General features: G+C 37.9%; 1 protein-coding gene across 20 annotated transcripts in view; it reads left to right on the top strand.

The window, feature by feature from the left end:
- Positions 1-18101, top strand: part of Dtna (dystrobrevin alpha) — a 348780-nt gene that overhangs the window by 251237 nt on the left and 79442 nt on the right. For all 20 annotated transcript variants that reach the window (XM_078030189.1, XM_078030188.1, XM_078030194.1 and 17 more), the window contains 2 exons: positions 29-242; positions 11951-12036. In XM_078030189.1, coding sequence (XP_077886315.1) covers positions 29-242; positions 11951-12036 — 300 coding nt within the window. The remainder of the gene's footprint in view (positions 1-28; positions 243-11950; positions 12037-18101) is intronic.

Here is an 18101-nt window from a genome sequence, read left to right as displayed (position 1 = left end):
TAATGTGTTAACTCTGTTTTAATTGTAGTGCACCTGGTGGACATTTGGAATGTCATAGAAGCATTGCGGGAAAATGCTCTGAACAACCTGGACCCAAACATAGAGCTCAATGTGGCCCGCCTGGAGGCTGTGCTCTCCACCATTTTTTACCAGCTTAACAAACGGATGCCAACCACTCACCAAATCCATGTGGAGCAGTCCATCAGCCTCCTGCTCAACTTCCTACTTGCAGCCTTTGATCCGTAAGCTCCATCTGACTGTCACTTGCTCTCTCCATGCTTGGTTTCCATTTCTATTTGTTCTTTCCTTGGTTATTTGCCTCAAAATGCTTTTCCAGATTAACTATCTCTTTACCCTTCATCAGATGCTTATGTCAATAAAGACTCCACGTGATTGACAGAAACTTTAAAGGCTTCGGAAAAGACTAGAGAGTAATATAGTGCCATAGGAATGTGAGGACAATTGTGTTTTATGAGCTGACCTTTATTTAACTCATCCCACACTACCTGGCAGCCATGGACGCTCATGAGAGTGTGGCATGATGGCATTCCTGTAGAGAGATTTAATGAAGCGTGAAGTAGGAAGATGTTTTTAACTCTCTTCTTCGCAAATTGTCTAAGACAGTGTTTCTGAGGTGTCATAACAAGACTCCAGAGCAGACGGGAAAGAAACTGCAAAGACTTTCTTGACTAGCTCTAGTCAAAGTAACCACGACTTGCATTAAATGGACTGGTCAATTATGTGGCACCATAAAACGGTGCATGCTGTTCACAGACCACCGTTGGAAGTCAGCCTCATTATTGTATAATTTCCCCTCATAGAATCCGGGAATTTCAGAGCTGGCTGACATCTTAAAGACTGTTCATCCAGATCTCTCATTTTACAGATGAAGGAACTGAAGCACAAAGAGATTGTCACTTATCCAGTGTCTCGCAGCATGTTAGTGGCAGAGTGGGGACTTAGGTATTCAGCTAAGGTTTCTTTTCCAAGGCATACGTGACAGCCTCTTGAAATGTGAAAACTCCACTGAATTACATTATCGGCCCTAGATTTCAAAAGAGCTTTTTTTTGTCATTGTGACCAAGTCTCCACAGAGCGTCACTACCTCCACTTTCATGACTTGTTTTGAATATTAAAAAGGGAAATTGCTAACCTGACCTTTTAGCACATTTTAAGACATTCAGAAGGTTTTGTTTAGTCTCCTTGTCTGGTCAATGCTTGGGAGCATTCCCCCTAGTAGTGGCAATATTCCAGTCAGGATAATGTCATTATGCTACTGCTACGTACCAGCTGTCACTTTGCAAGCTAGAGTAGTAACAGAATTGTCCCTGCTTGGTTTTACCAGCATACATTATTGTCACCATGATGGTTATATTCTAAAGTTGAAATAAGCAGTTTTAAAATGAGCAGTCCAGCTTGGTAGACTCCTTGCTTCATCTGTGCAGACTTCAGTACTAGATGTTCCGCTCTGGCCTAATTGCTATGGTAACTGAGTGGGGAGGCAGGTAGAAAGGGCTGTGATTCCACATGACAAGCAGCAGAATAGAACCAGGCCCTGGAGTCTCTACAACAGCGTTTCTGTCCTGGCCTCTTAAAAGAATGTGGCAGCTCTCAGACTTGCCATTAAAGACTACATGGGACTTATTTGTTTTACATGTATATTGATTACCTTTCTATCAAGGTGACAAAATATCTGAGATAGTCAATTAATAAAGATTTTTCTTTTTGATTCCTGGTTTCAGAGGTCCATACTAGGCCCCAATGCTTTTGGACCTGTAGTGATGCAGTACATCATAGTGGATGCATGTGGCAGAGGAATTCTATTAACCTCATAGTGATTGGAAAGCAGAGAGAGAGAGAGAGAGAGAGAGAGAGAGAGAGAGAGAGAGAGAAGAGGCTGGGGTCCCAATATCCCCTTCAAAGGCACATCCCTGTTATAGTTTGAATATGAGGTATTCCCCCAAAAGCTCATATATTAGACAATGAAGGAATGTTCAAAGGTTAAATGACTAGATTATGATAGCTATAAACTAGTAGGTGGATTAATCCATTTAATGGATTAATAATTTAAAAGGACTACTGAGTGGTAACTGTAGGCAGGTGGGATGTGGCTAGAGAAGGAGGTCATTGGGGATGTGCCCTTTGGGGATTGTACTTTGTCCCTACCTCACACCCCCATCCACACCACAACCACCCCTCTCTCCTTCTTGGCACACATTCTCTTACCATAATGTTCTGACTCATCTTAGGCCTAGAGTAGTGGAGTCCACTGACCAAAAGCTGAACCTCTGAAACCATAAGCCCAAAATAAACTTTCCTCTTTCAACTTATTCTTGTCAGCTATGTTGGCCATAGTGACAAAAAACTAACACCCCCAATGACCTAACTGACTTCCACTAGGCCACACCTTTTAAAGGTTCCAATATCTTCCAATAGTGCCACAAGTTGATAACTAAGCCTTTACCATTTGGGCCTTTGGAGAACACTTAAGATCCAAACCATAACAAAATGTAACAATGGAAAATGTAAAAAATGAAATATAATCTACCACCAAGTTCTGAATTATCGCTGAAAGACTCACAGAGAATCCAAGTTAAGTAATAGTTTGTGCCCACTGCATGAATACAGAATGCAGGCCAGGTTAATGGTAAGGGAGCAGTATTCTGTGAAATTTATGGGACTCCAACTAAAAGAGATGTTTTACTATTATTTAGAAATATTGATTAGATCAGTATAAAACACAGTCATACATGTTCCATAAGTAGCCACTGATCCTATAGCTGAATCATTTCAAGACTGATGGATGCTAAATTTAAGGCCTATCTTAAGGTAAGGAGCAATTCAGAATATTCAGAAGAAATATTTATATATTTTTTTACCTATTTTCTTACTGATCGGAAGGCCCTTAATGTGTATTTCTTTAATCTCAATTGTAAATTTAGAAACACAACCACATCGAGAAGTTTCATTGCAGAGATTTTTAGACACATCCACAAAGAAACTCAAGTCTGCAGACACTTCTGCCATCTCTCCCTTAGCAGAGCAAATGCATGTAGGCAATTCTACTTGTGCTCAAATTTTCCATCTGATTGCTTTTGAAATTATAATGTGAAATGTAAGCCATTAGAACATACAACTAATGGGAAATGTAACTTAGAAGTGAATGTAACCAGAGAACCTTAGGAATAAAATTGGTGTTCAACTCTATTTCTCAGAACAGTGAACTTCTGTTCGCCCAAATGAGCTCTAGTATGGAAACCTGAAGTCACTTCCTACCACGCATCACAGAGCCCAAGTGTTTAAGACAAACTTTTCTATTTTGGCAAATATGAATGAGTCTGATACTAGTAAAACAAAGATGGGCTGTTGTTGATGTAAAATCACTAAAACATTTCGAAAATCTATCCTATTTGCTACTTGGACATATTTAAAAAACAAAATTTTTTTCAAAATGAAAAATAGAGATGTTTTAAGAAGCTGTACCCTAAAGAGATAATGTTTTAAAAGGAAAGACAAAATAGCAATTTAAACTTACGAAGACTAAGAACTCACATTCAAAGAAACTTGCTCATGCTTTTGGCAGTGTCTTAAAATTCATCAGACCCAGCCAGCTGGACTCTAAAATAATGATCAAAGCCCACTTTGCATAGAGGTATCCCTGGAAACCAGATTCACCTTCCTACAACTGTAGTTCCCCAAGAATAGCACTTCCTACACCCCCAAAAAATCTGGACCTCACTTCTCATACAAGGATGCTTCCTGCAGATAATCATGTTTTGTAGCTGCAAGGTTTCTCTGTTGTTTGGCCTAGTAGGACTCTTAGAAGACAGGGTACAGAGCAGCATGTGTAGGATGCTTGCACAATATTAGGAGATAGCGTTTTCTGAGTCTAAAAGATATTTGTTCCTCCTGATTTTCCTTCTAATAAAGGCCACTTCTCTGGGAATGGAGGTCACCCAGGGAGCATTAAACCAACTTCTAGGCAAATGCTTCCCACAACCATTAGCTATCTTTCGAGGGTATCTAGGGAAGTGAATGGATATGCTTGGGAAGGATGAGAAAAGAGGTGACAGAAGATGAAAATAGGATGAAAAGAGAATATATTAGGAAATATAATATTTTTATCAGAGTTTGGGCCAATCTCTTCTTCTTCTGTCTTTCCTCTGTGCACCCCAAAAACCAGCCAGCCACCTTCCCTTCTTTGCTGGTGGGAGCCATCCATCTGTGGCACTCTTCTTCAGAATCCTCTAACAAACTGACAACATCCTATGCTTACACCTCTTGGCTTTGTGCCAATGGGGAAAATAAATCTCTTTAAAATGTTTTAAAGATCTTTACTGCTGCTGTTATCATTTTTTTGTTTGTTTGTTTTAGGAAATGGAGAATACCTCAAAAGAAAAACAATAGGGCCAAAACTTAAAAGATGAAAATAATTCTTAAAAGTCTGAAATGTGCAACCTTTTGGAGATGTGGTCACAAACTCTGATGCTCTGTGGAGCCCTTTGCCTCTCATAGTCAAATTGATCACCCTCCCCCAGGTCCCACCCACTGTTCCTTGTACAAGTTTCTACTGTCCTCCTACAGCACATGTCTGACCCTTTTCAGGGTGCGACAATGGCTTATTCTTTTATGCACACTGTTCCTGAGACCATGTCTCCAGTTCAAGAACAAATTGATGGGTGAAAATCAAAGATTAACCTTTTATCTTAGCTCTTGTTACACTAATTTTTTAAAATTCTTTTTTCAAGATTAAGTTCCCCTTAATCTCTAGTATATTACCCAAACCAGTGAGTCCTGGTCACCCATATTTTCATGGTTACTAATGTGGGTGTTTTATATATATATATATATAACAGCAGAATGCATTAAAATTCATATTACACATATAGAGCACAAAGTTTTCATATCTCTAGTTGTATACGAAGTATATTCACACCAATTCGTGTCTTCATACATGTACTTTGGATAATGATGTCCATCACATTCCACCATCAGTTCTAACCCCATGCCCCTTTCCCTTCCTCTCCCACCCCTCTGCCCAATCTAGAGTTTGTCTGTTCCTCCGATGCTCCCCCTCCCTACCCTACTATGAATCAGTCTCCTTATATCAGAGAAAACATTCGGCATTTGGTTTTGGGGGATTGGCTAACTTCACTTAGCCTTACCTTCTCCAACGCCATCCATTTACCTGCAAATGCTATGATTTTATTCTCTTTTGCGCTTACAAGTAGCAGTGGACTTCTCTTCTTTGGTTCCTACTTTCCTGGGAAACACTAACTACTTCCTTCTTGACTTAGTCTTACTTCAACACAATAGGACCTCTCAGGTCAATTTCTCATAGATCATGTGGCAGAGGCCTTGTTTTTAGCAAATATCATTTCTACTTATTTTCAGTCACTCAGAAATCATAGTAATGTTTCATAGTAATGCCAGTAATATATATTAAAGGTAATAGTGATTTTCTTATCAAGTTGTATTTTTAATGTCAATTCTTTAATTATAATAATAATAGTTATAATAGCTTAGAAGTACTCAACATTTACTGTGTGCCAGCAATCTTACTAATTTAGCACTATATTATTATAATGTTCCAGGTTGAGGAGGTGGTGAAGCCAAGACACAAAGAGGTTAAATAATTTGCAGATCATATAACTTCATACTGCATGAGGGAAAAAAGGTCATTTTATCTCAGGAATTGGTTTTAATTCATCTCTAATATGCTTTTCTTTAATTTTTGAAATATGAGAATGAATACACTTTTTTCTCTCAGTCTTATCTTGGCGTATTACAGAATATTAGTATTATTCTCACATTCATAACCTTTCCAGTTTGAGATATTTAGACATATTTGACAGAACGTATGTAAAGGAAATATCTGCACTTAACAAATTTTTATGTTGTAACCCGAGAGTCGGTTTTTTGACAACTACCCAGAAAAACAAATCCTTCATATGATGTACGTAGAGAATACAAAATCCTGGCATTTTCCTTTCTGTGTGACATATCACACCTTGATGAGCCATGTAAACAGCCATTCTCACTGCTGAGCCCCCTACACCAGGAAAGGGACCATGGCACTGTTTCAAATGCAGAGGTATGAAATGATCTTGAAACTCTGCCAAATTTCTACTGCCCTTTAAATTTTAAGAAATTTCTCAATATTTAATGTAAGAAGCACTACAAAACACACTGCCATTTCTCTGTGTGCCAACAAAACGTATCGTAGATGTATAGCACCAAAGGAAAGAGAGAAGAGTTACATACAACTAAATGTTCTTCTTTTCTATATCTCTATGGCTAAAACTAGGTATTTAAAAGTGTTTACTTGGCTTGATGATTTTTTTCTTAGCACATCTTAAATTTAAATTGTCTGTAGAGTGTTCTCCCCTAGTAACAAAAATTTTAATCATTGAAAAATACTTTGTTCAAGATTTCTACATGCGGGCTGGCGTGGCTCAGTGGTAGAGCACTTGCCTAACATATGTAAGGCACTGAGTTTGATTCTTAGCACTGCATATAAAAAATAAAATAAAAAAATAAATGAAATAAAGGTTCATCAACATCTTTAAAAAAAAGATTCCTACATGCTGCTAAAATGGAACCTTTCTCCAAATAATTTTCACAATTTTATTTTATGTAAATAAATTGAACATCCTAAATGTCACTCATCTTTTGTCTAACACTTTGAATGAGTGGCAGATGGAAATTCAAGAGGGGCTTGGGTACATTCCAACTTACGGACCCCTCCCATTCTGGATAACCCTCTGACAAGTTCACCTGGCCCAAGGCTGTAAGGAATTCTTCTCCCGGGTGTTTTGCTGACATTGTAGAAAACCCAGAGGGATGCCAGGGCCAAATAAACTGTAAAGAGAAATACTTTCTGTTTATATTAATTTTACTATCCCCAAACAAGTGTAGGTCATCACTTCTAAATTCAAGGCACCCTGTAACTGCACAATCTAGTATTAAGGGCCATAAAGTAGATCACTGTATTTTTACTTAAAACTTTGTATTTCTCAATATAAACATCACACAGCAAATCAGAAAGTTTCTTCTCATTCATGCATTTATTAATTTAATTAACATGTGGAGAGCTTTCTATATGCTAGGTGCTGTGATAGGCTGGGGATAAACAATAAAAAAATAAGATGAAGTGACATGAGATGCCCTTGGGTGTCAGCTGTGGGGCAGGGGTTGGGAGTGTTGTATTAAAATTAACTGTTTCAGACTTTTTTCCCACAGCCTGTCAGCAAATGGAGGGTAGAAACCTCTTCTTATTCATCTGTTTATCCCCAACTTCTGGAACAATGCCAATAAATATTTAGTGAGCGACTAAGTGATTGATCTCTATGAGCAAAATAATTCCCAGATAAAGAAATGTGTCATGTTGGGGAGGCACAGGGGAGGAAGCAATTCTCAATTAATTAAGTCACCAAAGTGTGTGAGAAAGAGCAATTTGAGTGCTGTGCATCTGCTTATCAAAAATGCTTACCAAATGTTTTTGTCAAATATGTTGGTAAAAGAAGAGCTTCTGATTTTAGTACTCTTATAGAGAAATAATTTCTTCAGTCTGTTCAAGGAAGCATGAGTCAGAATTCAGCTTTTTCCTTTGAGGATGAAAAAAATTTATCATGGTATTCTGTTGCTTCAAATATGAAACTCTCTTGGCAATTTGTAGAAAATTTACTGTTCTGAGGTCAGCCTGTCATCCCAGGCCTATCAGTATCTATTTGCTGCTTTCATTTCTTGTCAAAAGCAAATTTTCCCTTCCAGGCAACTTTCCACTAAAAATAACATATTAGTTGATAAAACTCAGTTTGCCTCTTGGTCAGGTAATGGAAAACCCAGCCCAGAGTAAAGCAGTTACTTTTTATTATGATGAGTCAGACTTTAAGCCATGTTTTCCTAAGATACTCTACAACTCACCATATATATTTTAGCCACAGGGTAAGTGCTTTCCTTTTTCCATTTTCAATCAGTTGTGCCCTGGGAAAATTGGCAAGTATCTAGATTACAACAACAAACTGTGAAGAGAAATACAAGAGTTAAAGAATCATCATTTTTATGAAGGAATTTCAGTTTGTACCTCTGGTAATTTGTAATTCTTTGGCATAACTTTGTTGGGTATTCATTAAATACCAATGGAACAATTTAATTGGATATTTTTGGATATCAAGCTAGAATAGGAAAGTTTGCCCAAGAAAAAGTTCTGGGATAATTGGTTTAAAACCAGAATGAATTCCCTTATGTCAAGAGACAGTAATGGAAAAAAAAAGGAATAAAGCATGCATTGTGCCCTCCATCTGCATTGAAAGGGAAAAACCTTAGAATCAGTAAAATTTTATTTTATTTTTCAGATAAAATTATTTTAATAAAAATGATCTGCTAATCCTAATTTATTTTTTAAGCTCTTACCGTGCCTTCTACACTACTACAGAAATCAATTGCCCTAGCAGCTTTAATTCACGAAGAAAAGCCTGTATGGACAAGTCTTTGATTACTGACTCCTAAGTCTGCAACTCTAATGCATACACTATGGTGCCTGAGGCACTCTCAAACTATGAGGTGACAATCAGAACCCCTTATAAAACTGAAGGTGTGTTCTCACAGTTTTTCATGAGAGTATAGCCTTTTGTTGTACTGTTCCTGGTGTTGCCTGCTCCCAGGTTGTTTGACCTGGGCACTAGGGACAATCTGAGTGTCATCTCCTCAGCAGGCCTCCTCAGGACTGTTTCCTGAGTTATGGCTGATTGCCAGCATCCCATAAGGGGCAGTGGACTATTTTAGTCCCGGGACATTCAGACTCATTTTGGAACAATATGCTACTATTTTGCTGCTTTGCATAAGACTCTTGGGAACTTCCTGTTATCCATCTTCATGAGTCTGTCTTTCCATTCTCAGACCCCTAAAAGATTTCACTGACTGTTCATAAATCAAACCAGGGTCCAACTAATGACAGTCTCTGGTGAACATAATTCTCACAGTATCCATGTGTGGCATACCAACTTCTCTCTATTCCTGTATCAATACCAATTCCTTTTTCACAACAAAATTAGGGACTCTGGTCCTGATGTGACCTGGTCCCAAGCAATGGCCTTTGGTATAGAACTTATTCAAGTCCTTTAGAAAAATTTTTCCTCTTCATTTCTCCATTCTATTATATCCACTGAAAATGTGCTTTAAGAAATAAACCAAAAAAAAAAAAAAAAAGAGCCTATTTGCATTTAGGTCTCTGGTGCCCCTGGAGTGAGTGAGCAAGATCTGAACTCAATCAGTGTTGGTGCTTACCAGGATCTAAATCCCTGCAACCTTATCCCCCACCCTGCAGTCCTTCTTCCTGACAGGGGTCACATTTGCAGTCTGGCACAGTAGCTTGCATAACAATGGATTCCAGTGGCCCAATTTCATCCTTGAGTTCCTGCAAAACTCATTCTGCCCTCCACTCAGTGATTTATCTGGATTTATTGTGTCAATTTGGCAGAATAGTTCTGTTACAACCATTGTTGGATTTAATATGATTGGTCTTCCATTTCTAGGAAAAAGACAGGACTGGTGATCTCCCTGTTATTTTCCTCATTAAAAACTAAGGTTTAAGAATTCACTCGTGAGTTATTTGGAGAACTCTCTGTTCCAGCGTCTTCAGTACTCAATCCTCTCCCTTGAGCTAAACTGTTCTCTCTGAATCATTAAAAGGAAATTGTATTGCTCTTGAAATCTCACATGTAATGCTCCTGAAATTCTTAGCATTTTGAAGACTCCTTTTTGCTGTATTATTCCTAATCTTCTGTACTTGGTGGATTTTCCCATTTTTGCCTGAACCATGGTCTCACTTAGAAGCTATTTCCTGAAGTAAAATGTTTGTCCTTGCAATTGAGAATCAGGGGACATAAAATAATTTTGAATAAGATGGCTTTTACAGAATTGTCACATTTTTATTACAGCTACGTGGTCTGAAATTACTGAACAACTTAATGAATGGACATTCAAAATTCTAGGGTTGTTGTCTATCATAATGATTAATATACGTTCATTAATATAAAAATTTTAATTAATTGCTAATTCTGTATGAAATAAAAATGTGGGCACTGGGAATTTAACCAGTTCATAAGAATCATCTCTTCCTCCAAGAATCTTGATATGATAGGCATGACATGATAGGTAAGACTAAAGGTGGAATGATCCTCTCCCCATCCAAGAGAAAAGCTGGGTGAATGATGGTGCTGATCAACATCCTGAAGAGTGGGTGGAAAGATCCTTGGTAGACCACAGTTAGAGGGCCAGGGGCCAGGAGTCATTGAACAGTGTCTGTGGTATGCCCTGCAACAACAGAAGTCATGGCTGGCTTCGGAGACGGGAGGAAACAATGAGGTTTGCCATGAGAAAAAGTTAGAACTTCATCGTGTAAAGAAAAGGACGCAACAAGAATTTTAAACAATTTTAAATAAGATGGTTAAATTTGTAATATAGATGTACAAGTAGAGAGATTGTTTTGGAGTTTTTTAAACTGTTAAAGCAAGAACTAATGGAAGCAATGGCCATGAAAATGGGCGGTAGGGAATGGACCCAATATATATTTAAGAGGTACATTTCAGTGCCTCAAACATTTTTTCAGAATGTTGGTGAATTAAGGAAGAACAAGAAATCAAAGGTGACTCCTGCTCCAGGATCAATTTTGGGGTATCAAGGTTCATAGTGGTTCTAACAACTAGAAGAAGGGTGTTAGAGACAAAGCAGTTAGTTTTTACGGAAGGCTTATTGTGAGAGGGCTCTGTAAAGATAACGAGTTCTAATTTGAACATACCTGATTTGGCAGGTGGTATACCAGTGGAAATTTCCAATAAATAACTACATAAATCTGGTACTCAGGCTTAAAAGTAGCTTTGCAGAGTTTCTAGCATGGCATTCTATTAGTATCTGCATTCTGGCTAGCTGTATTTCAGGTATTGTGTTAAGAAAGACAGCAACAAAGATGGATAGAAATGACCCTTCTTAAGTCTAGGAAGAAAGACACAATCATTTACTACATCTTATTCTTTTTACTATACAACTTGTAATAATCTTGCTTTTTAAAGGATTTGTGCTATGTACTAAATCCTTGTTATTATAGACTTTATTTACCTTTCAGCCACATTATTTTGAATTACTCTTGATAAGAGTAGCAACTATCAAAGCAATTAATTATTAATATGGTATTATTTCTGATTCCAAGGATATAAAAATAAATAGTTCATTCCAGCTGGAAAATAATTTATGTAAAACATTATATTTCTTACAATATGTCCTCTATATCACATTTTATGAAGGACAAGTTGGTTGTACTTCCTGTATCAATGAAGACTTGGCAGTATTTGTGTCAATATAGATAGAAGTAGCAGCATTCAAACAAAGTGTTTACTCCTGCCCCTTTAAAATAGCAACTCCCTTTGAATAGCAAATATGTAACATAAGCACAGTTGACCTTTTGGTATGAAGCGATAGTTGAAAAAATTATGTGATGGAAAAAAATCTCAAGTTCAGGAATTGTGAGTATGTGTGTATATATTTAGAAATATGTATGTATTTCCAAAGCTTGTTTAAATAAATCATAGAGACAGCAATCATCATACACAAAAGTATCTTGAGAAGCCTAACATGAAAAGCATGTAGTGTTATTTAAATCCATCGTTAGCTAGTGTATATTTCTCTGGCTAGCCGCCCATGTTTTGAGCAAGTGACATATACAAAGAATAAACTAGAAGATTCTCATGTCTCTTGAAGAAAGGAAACATTGAATAGAGGGTTTTTCAGAAATGTACTTTGAATTGTATTCACAACCTTTTCTAAAATGGATGTGTTCATAAAATGCATGCAGCCACATATTCTATGATTTATACAGACTAGAAAATGTCAGATCTCATCATTGGAAGTACTCCAAATGACTTGATTTTTTTTTTCTATTATCACTAAACAGGGAAGGCCATGGTAAAATTTCAGTATTTGCTGTCAAAATGGCTTTAGCGACATTGTGTGGAGGGAAGATCATGGACAAATTAAGATGTAAGTTACTATTCCTTGCACCTCTCCCTGCTTTTCTCTCTTATGTACCACTTTTCCTCTCCTTTATTCCTGCCATGTCCCCTTGACCATTTGTGTCTTTTATGAGAGTTGTTTGAAATGCAATCTTCTTTGAGCATGAGATTTTGTCAAAGAAATATTTTCATATTGGATAAATGTTGATGAAATGAACATTTTCCTTACTTACAGATTATTATTATTTAGAATTTGCTGAGTATCATCAAATAGATTCTTTCTGATATTAAAGAAAGATAAGTAGTCTTTCTAGTTTGTTCTATAATACCACTATTGTAGTAGTTCATCAGTATAAGGATGAGAAGGTCAAATTGAGCATCTTTCCCCCTTAAATATTCTAAAAATCAAAGCTCCTGGTACATGTCCCCTCCCTTTTTTTTTTTTTTAAGCCAGTGCTAATCAGATTACCAGGAACTGCACAACTAAAGGACATCAAGTGACTATAGGCTTCATGTACATGTTGTCACTAACTGGCACAGTTTTTTAACCAGTATCAACAGTGGAATTTTTCTTATTTCTCTGTTTTAAGTAAAGAAGCTGAGACCCAAAGAGAGCATATCATATAGCTAAGATGGTACCAGTATTTTAATCCTGATATGTTTCCAACCAATGGTTCTCAAATGTTCAATATGCATTGGAATCACCTGGAGGGCTTTTTAGACCATGCACTTTTGAGTTTCACCTCCAAAAATTCTGATTTGGTATTCCTAAAATGGGGCTGAGGAACAATAATTTTTATTTTTAACTAGTTTAAAATTATATTTATGCTGCTATTAAAGGAAAGTTTTGTTTCACACTATCCCTTACCCTAACTACTGTAGAATTGGGGTCACAATGCTGTAAGAAAGGGTAGCGCCATAGAGTTGGGAGATCCAGGTTGCAAGCCCAGCTGTGACTTAATTTGCTGAGTTTCCCTATGGAAGTTACTTGATATCTTTAGTCCTCAGCTTCCTGCCACATTCTAAATATTGGGATCAGAGACTGGATGGAGGCTCCCAGCTGCAACCATCTGTGACTCACTGTCATGAGGCTCTTTCTCTCCTGCTACTTGTCAGCTTCTGAGTGTATCTCTTGCCTCTTGATGGCCAAGAGGGAAAGAATGAAGGAAGATACAAAAAAAAAAAAAAAACCCTTTCCTTCTTTGGAATTTCAACATAAATGCTCTAAGGAGGTTGTCTCAGTGGCCCAGGAGATAAGTGAAAGAGGCCTCCAAGCCCCAAGTAACCACCTGGCTTCCTTCACTTCTAGAAACTTCCTTTCATTGAGCAACCAAATGCAGCCACGATCCAGAGACGCCCAACCAGACCTTATGAGGGTCAGTTTAGTTTTTCTTTGGTTATTCTAAAAGACATAGACAACGAAAACTACCTACCTCCATGCTTGATTGAGAGAGAATAGCTCAATTAGAAAGTGCTGCAACCACTGCCTTTTTTAAAAAGTGGCTTCGGGGTCATCCAGGAGGTATTTCCTCAGGCTAGGAAGAGGAAGTTTAGCTAAATGAACCAAAGCAGAGGAAGAAAGCCCTGGGGGCCTTGCCTATTCACTTTGTGTCACAATTGGCCATTTATACTGAGGAATCTTGAGAAATATTTTCAAGTAATTATCCAATGTCATGGTAATAGGTACCTGAATAAAAGGGTCCCCTATTAAAATAGGTGTGAGGAAAGTTGATAAACCAGTTTTCCTGAACTTTAGAACCTCTCCAAGCCCAGGTTAATCTTGTGCCCTAGGTGCTTCCCATCTTCCCACTCAGCATTCCTCTTCCATAGATTTCACCCCTCTCCTGCAGGAAAGGGGAGCCTAGAGTCTCACCACACTCTACCCAGTCTTTATGTCTCATTGCCCACGGCAGCAACTCAGACCAATCCCTAAACCAGTTGCTATAAGAGGAGAGGCCTGACCAGGACAGTCATCATCAATCCACTTTCACTTCCTGGGTCAGGAAATGCTACTCTTTTCTCTTAGCCCAGGAACAAATTTGGTGCCAATAAAGATGAAGGGAATGGTTGTTAGGCAAGCAGTTTACAGTGTCCGCATAGTTGTGAAGCACAAGCTGGTTTTGAGCAGATCTGTAATAATTCCCAGAAGCCCTGTGGTTCTCTTGCAAACCCAGACGTTAGTGTAACTGCTCTAGTGCTTTCTCCACATCCCATCCCATCACTCTCCAGAAAGCAAAGCAGGCATGCTACCTAGGGGCTCAAGTCAAGTCCTCCTGAGGACAGCAAAGGAAGCAGAGGCGTGAGTGCCACTGGAGACAGATTAAGCTCTGCAGTTTGGAAACAAGTCCCACCATGTCACAAACTATGTAGAAAAACAGATAGTATGACCACCATTTATCATGCTCCCCTCTTTGAGATCAGTAGGCCAAAATCAGTCTCATTTGTCCCCTCTTCAAACAGGTAACCCCAGGAAGACAGTTTGGGTGGGTTCCAGGTAACTTGTTTGAAAGCAATTTGACCAAAAACAACTTAAGTAGAAGCAGTTTGGTTGGAAGAATCTCTCCAAAACGTTAGTCAAAAAAGAAAATCCTCAGTTACCCATATTTCCAGGTTAAATGATGATAATTGATTGAAGGAGCAAACGTGGGCAAATCCACCCACAAACAGCCATGGCTGCTTCTAGGTAAGTGGGATGATGGGTATTTCCTGTAGTCTCTGGCTGGCTTTCATTTCAACAACAAAGCACACAAGGTCATGATTTTCTGCATGACTTTTGTAATAAGAAAAAAAAAAGTAAAATGAAAGGATATGGAATGTTTCAGGCTTTGAAGGTTTTGTTTTCCTTTTTGGTAAATTTTTCTAATTCGCTTTAAGCCAATGGGCCAGCTGTGCTTCTTTGGCGATTTTTCTATTTCTGTGTGTAGGGATGAAGGATATTTAGTTAGTTCCAACTAGCCCTTTTTGTTGGAGAGCATAGAGCCAGAATAATTGGCTGAAAATAAATTAGGAATTAAAAGAGAGAGAGAGAAAAAAAAACAGAAAAATTAAAGCTGATTTTAAAAAATGCTCTTAAATGCATTAAAAAGGACAACAACTCTAAGTTATGTCATGATTTCTAATATGCAGAGCCATCAACTGAGATTCAGGGTGTTCACTGTGTAATTCCAGGGGATATCATTGATCCAACCTAGGAAATAAAAAAGGGTGCCCCCCTGCAGCTGTGTGACATGGCACCCTAAACATCAACTGACCTAATATACTCCTTTTCTGTCAAATTGTTCCACACCTGATTGTAATCTACTGTTTTAATGGGTTCTTCTGCTTCAGAGCTCCTGGTCAGTCCTAAAGATCTTAAGGAGTTCTAAATCCACTGCTGTAAGCCTGGGATGTCATGGGCTCATCTACTGCTTCTGAGAAGTACTTGCTTTCTTTAGTTGAAAGACTAGGATCACAGCAAACACTTTGTATTTACTGAGTGTCACTGAACTGATTGATCTGCCTCCACAAATACATTCAAGGCAGTGTTTCTAACTCATTGGCTGCTTGAACTACAGTATCTCCCTCAGCATCCTCTGGACATAACAGAGCTTTCAAAGCTCTTCATGTAATGCTATACATCCCACCGCACCCTTGTGTGCACCCCCAGCCCTGCCACAGGGCCTCCTGGAAGATCCATGCTTGCTCTCCTCTTTGTGCCTGCACTGCAATCCTGATCCTGTTTCCTAAAGCCCACTCCCTCATCTGTGCCGGACTAGCCCCTAACTAGCCTTTACACTAGTCCCAGACCTACTCCTTTCTCTGGGAACCTTCTTGCCCGGCTCCTGTTCTATCCATTCATGCTACTTTTCCTGGATTATAACATGATGTTATAATCCAGGATGTTTTAAGATGAATCCTGAAAGCGCTTCTCTGTCACCCTCTATACATGGAGGTCTCCCAGAGGGAAAGAACTCTATTCTGACCTTATTGTATATTCACTGCTTAGCACAGTTTCACATGCTTAGTATGTACTAGGTTGATTATAGCTGAATGAGTCAGTCAGTGACTGCAAATTCTTTTAAGTATCTATCCTTGTTAAGTGCTACAGGAAATACAACGGTAGTTTAGAATGTGATTTGGAACCTTATTGAATATCCTAGTGGGGAGGCAAAGCCTAAACATATGAAGTCAATGGCAAAATGATACCATATGAAATTAATAATAAAAATGGTTAAAATATATGTGGAAAGCATCATTTTGAGTGCTTTATTTATATTTGCTAATTTACTCCTTGAAATAATCCTGTCATCAACATATGCATATATATTGTGGAAATTTTACCTAAGCCAAAAACTAAAGTACAAATGCATATCATTTTGGTATCATTCTTAGAGTACCTTCAATTCTTTATTAAAACCTGAGTGGCCATTAACAGCCACTTCCAATTAATCCCACTGGCCTAGTACTAGTTAATCTGTTGCTTGCAGACACAAACGAGGTTAATTAGTTTTCAAGTATGTGGAAGGTCATCATTGCTACTCCTGCTTTTGCTCTAGTTAGAGATGTTTCCCAAATTTTTTCAGCAGGTGACTTGAAAAGCCTAGTGTTCCCTGGAAAATCAGAGCCTGGAAGAATATCAGTGTGACCCCATTATAACCAATCACCCTGCCCCCAAACAAGATGGCAGCTCTCATGAGAAAGCCAATTTACTGTTCCTGGGATTATTTCCTCCCTTTTGACCAGAATTCTCCAACTGCTATATTTGGAATTACACAACAGTTTTTGCAACTAGCAATTTCCTTTCTTATTTGTTTTTTGACTAATTTAATGGATTGTGAGATGAAATTCACTATGTAAGCAACGTTATGTGGTAAATGAGAACGGCACTGTTTTTTGTTCAGATAGAATTTCTTTTTAAAAAAATTAAAAAATAAAACTGTATGTTTTGATAATGTACAATGTGTTTTGATGTTTAAATACATTATCAAGTAGTTGCATATAACCAGTTAACATATGCATAATTTCACATAGTTATTTTTGTGGTGAGAAAACTTAATGTCTATTCTCTTTGCATTTTTCAAAATTACCATATATTGTCATTAACTGTAGTCACCATGCTGCACAATAAATCTCTTGAGTTTCTCTTATCTAACTGTAACCATGTTTCCTTTGACCAGCATCTCCCTACTTTACCTTCCCCTCTAACTCTCCAAACCTCTGGTAACCATAGTTCTACTCTCTACTTTCATGAGGTCAACTTGTTTAGACTCCACATACAATGAATAAGACCATGCCTGGCTTATTTCACCCAACATAATGTCTTCCAAATTCCTTCATGTTCTTGCAAAATGTCAGAATTTCCTTTATTTTATGGCTGAATAGTATTCCTCTGAATATACATCACATTTTCTGTAACCATTCATCTTTTGATGGGTACTTGAGTTGGTTCCATACCTTAACTATTATGAATAGAGCTGCAATAAACCCAGGAGTATAGATATCACGTCAGTATGACTTCATTTCCTCAGATATATATGCAGTAGTGGGATTACTGGATCACATGGTAGTTCTACTTTTAACTTTTCACATTGCCTCTATATTGCTTTCCATAATAGCCATACTAATTTCTATTCCAACCCACAGAGTATAAGGGTTCCATTGTCTTCAAATTCTCTTCAATGCCTGGGTTTTTGTTGTTGTTGTTTGTTTGTTTGTTATTTTGGTACTGGGGATTGAACCCAAGAGCACTTAACCACTGAGCCACATCTCCAGCCCTTTTAATTTTTTTTTTAATGTTGTGACAGGGCCTTGCTAAGTTGCTTAGGGCCTCACTAAATTGTAATTCTCCTGTCTCAGCCTCCCAAATTACTGAGATTACAGGCATGCCTGGCTTTGGGGGATTTTTGGTAATAGCCATTCTTACTAGAGTGAGGTGTAATTGTGATTTTGTTTTGCATTTCCATGATAATTAGTGATATTGAACACTTTTTATATAACTGTTGTACATGTTATGTGGTATGTCTTCTTTTGGGAAATATCTACTTGGTTGTTTTTTGGGGGGTTTTTTTGCCTATTTTCTAATCAGGCTATTTGTTTTCTCACTATTGTGTTGTT

The sequence above is a fragment of the Ictidomys tridecemlineatus genome, chromosome 13 (genome assembly GCF_052094955.1).
Source record: "Ictidomys tridecemlineatus isolate mIctTri1 chromosome 13, mIctTri1.hap1, whole genome shotgun sequence".
Lineage (NCBI taxonomy): Eukaryota > Metazoa > Chordata > Mammalia > Rodentia > Sciuridae > Ictidomys > Ictidomys tridecemlineatus.
The sequence above is the reverse complement of the archived record's forward strand: the minus strand, read 5'-3'. Positions and strand labels throughout refer to the sequence as shown.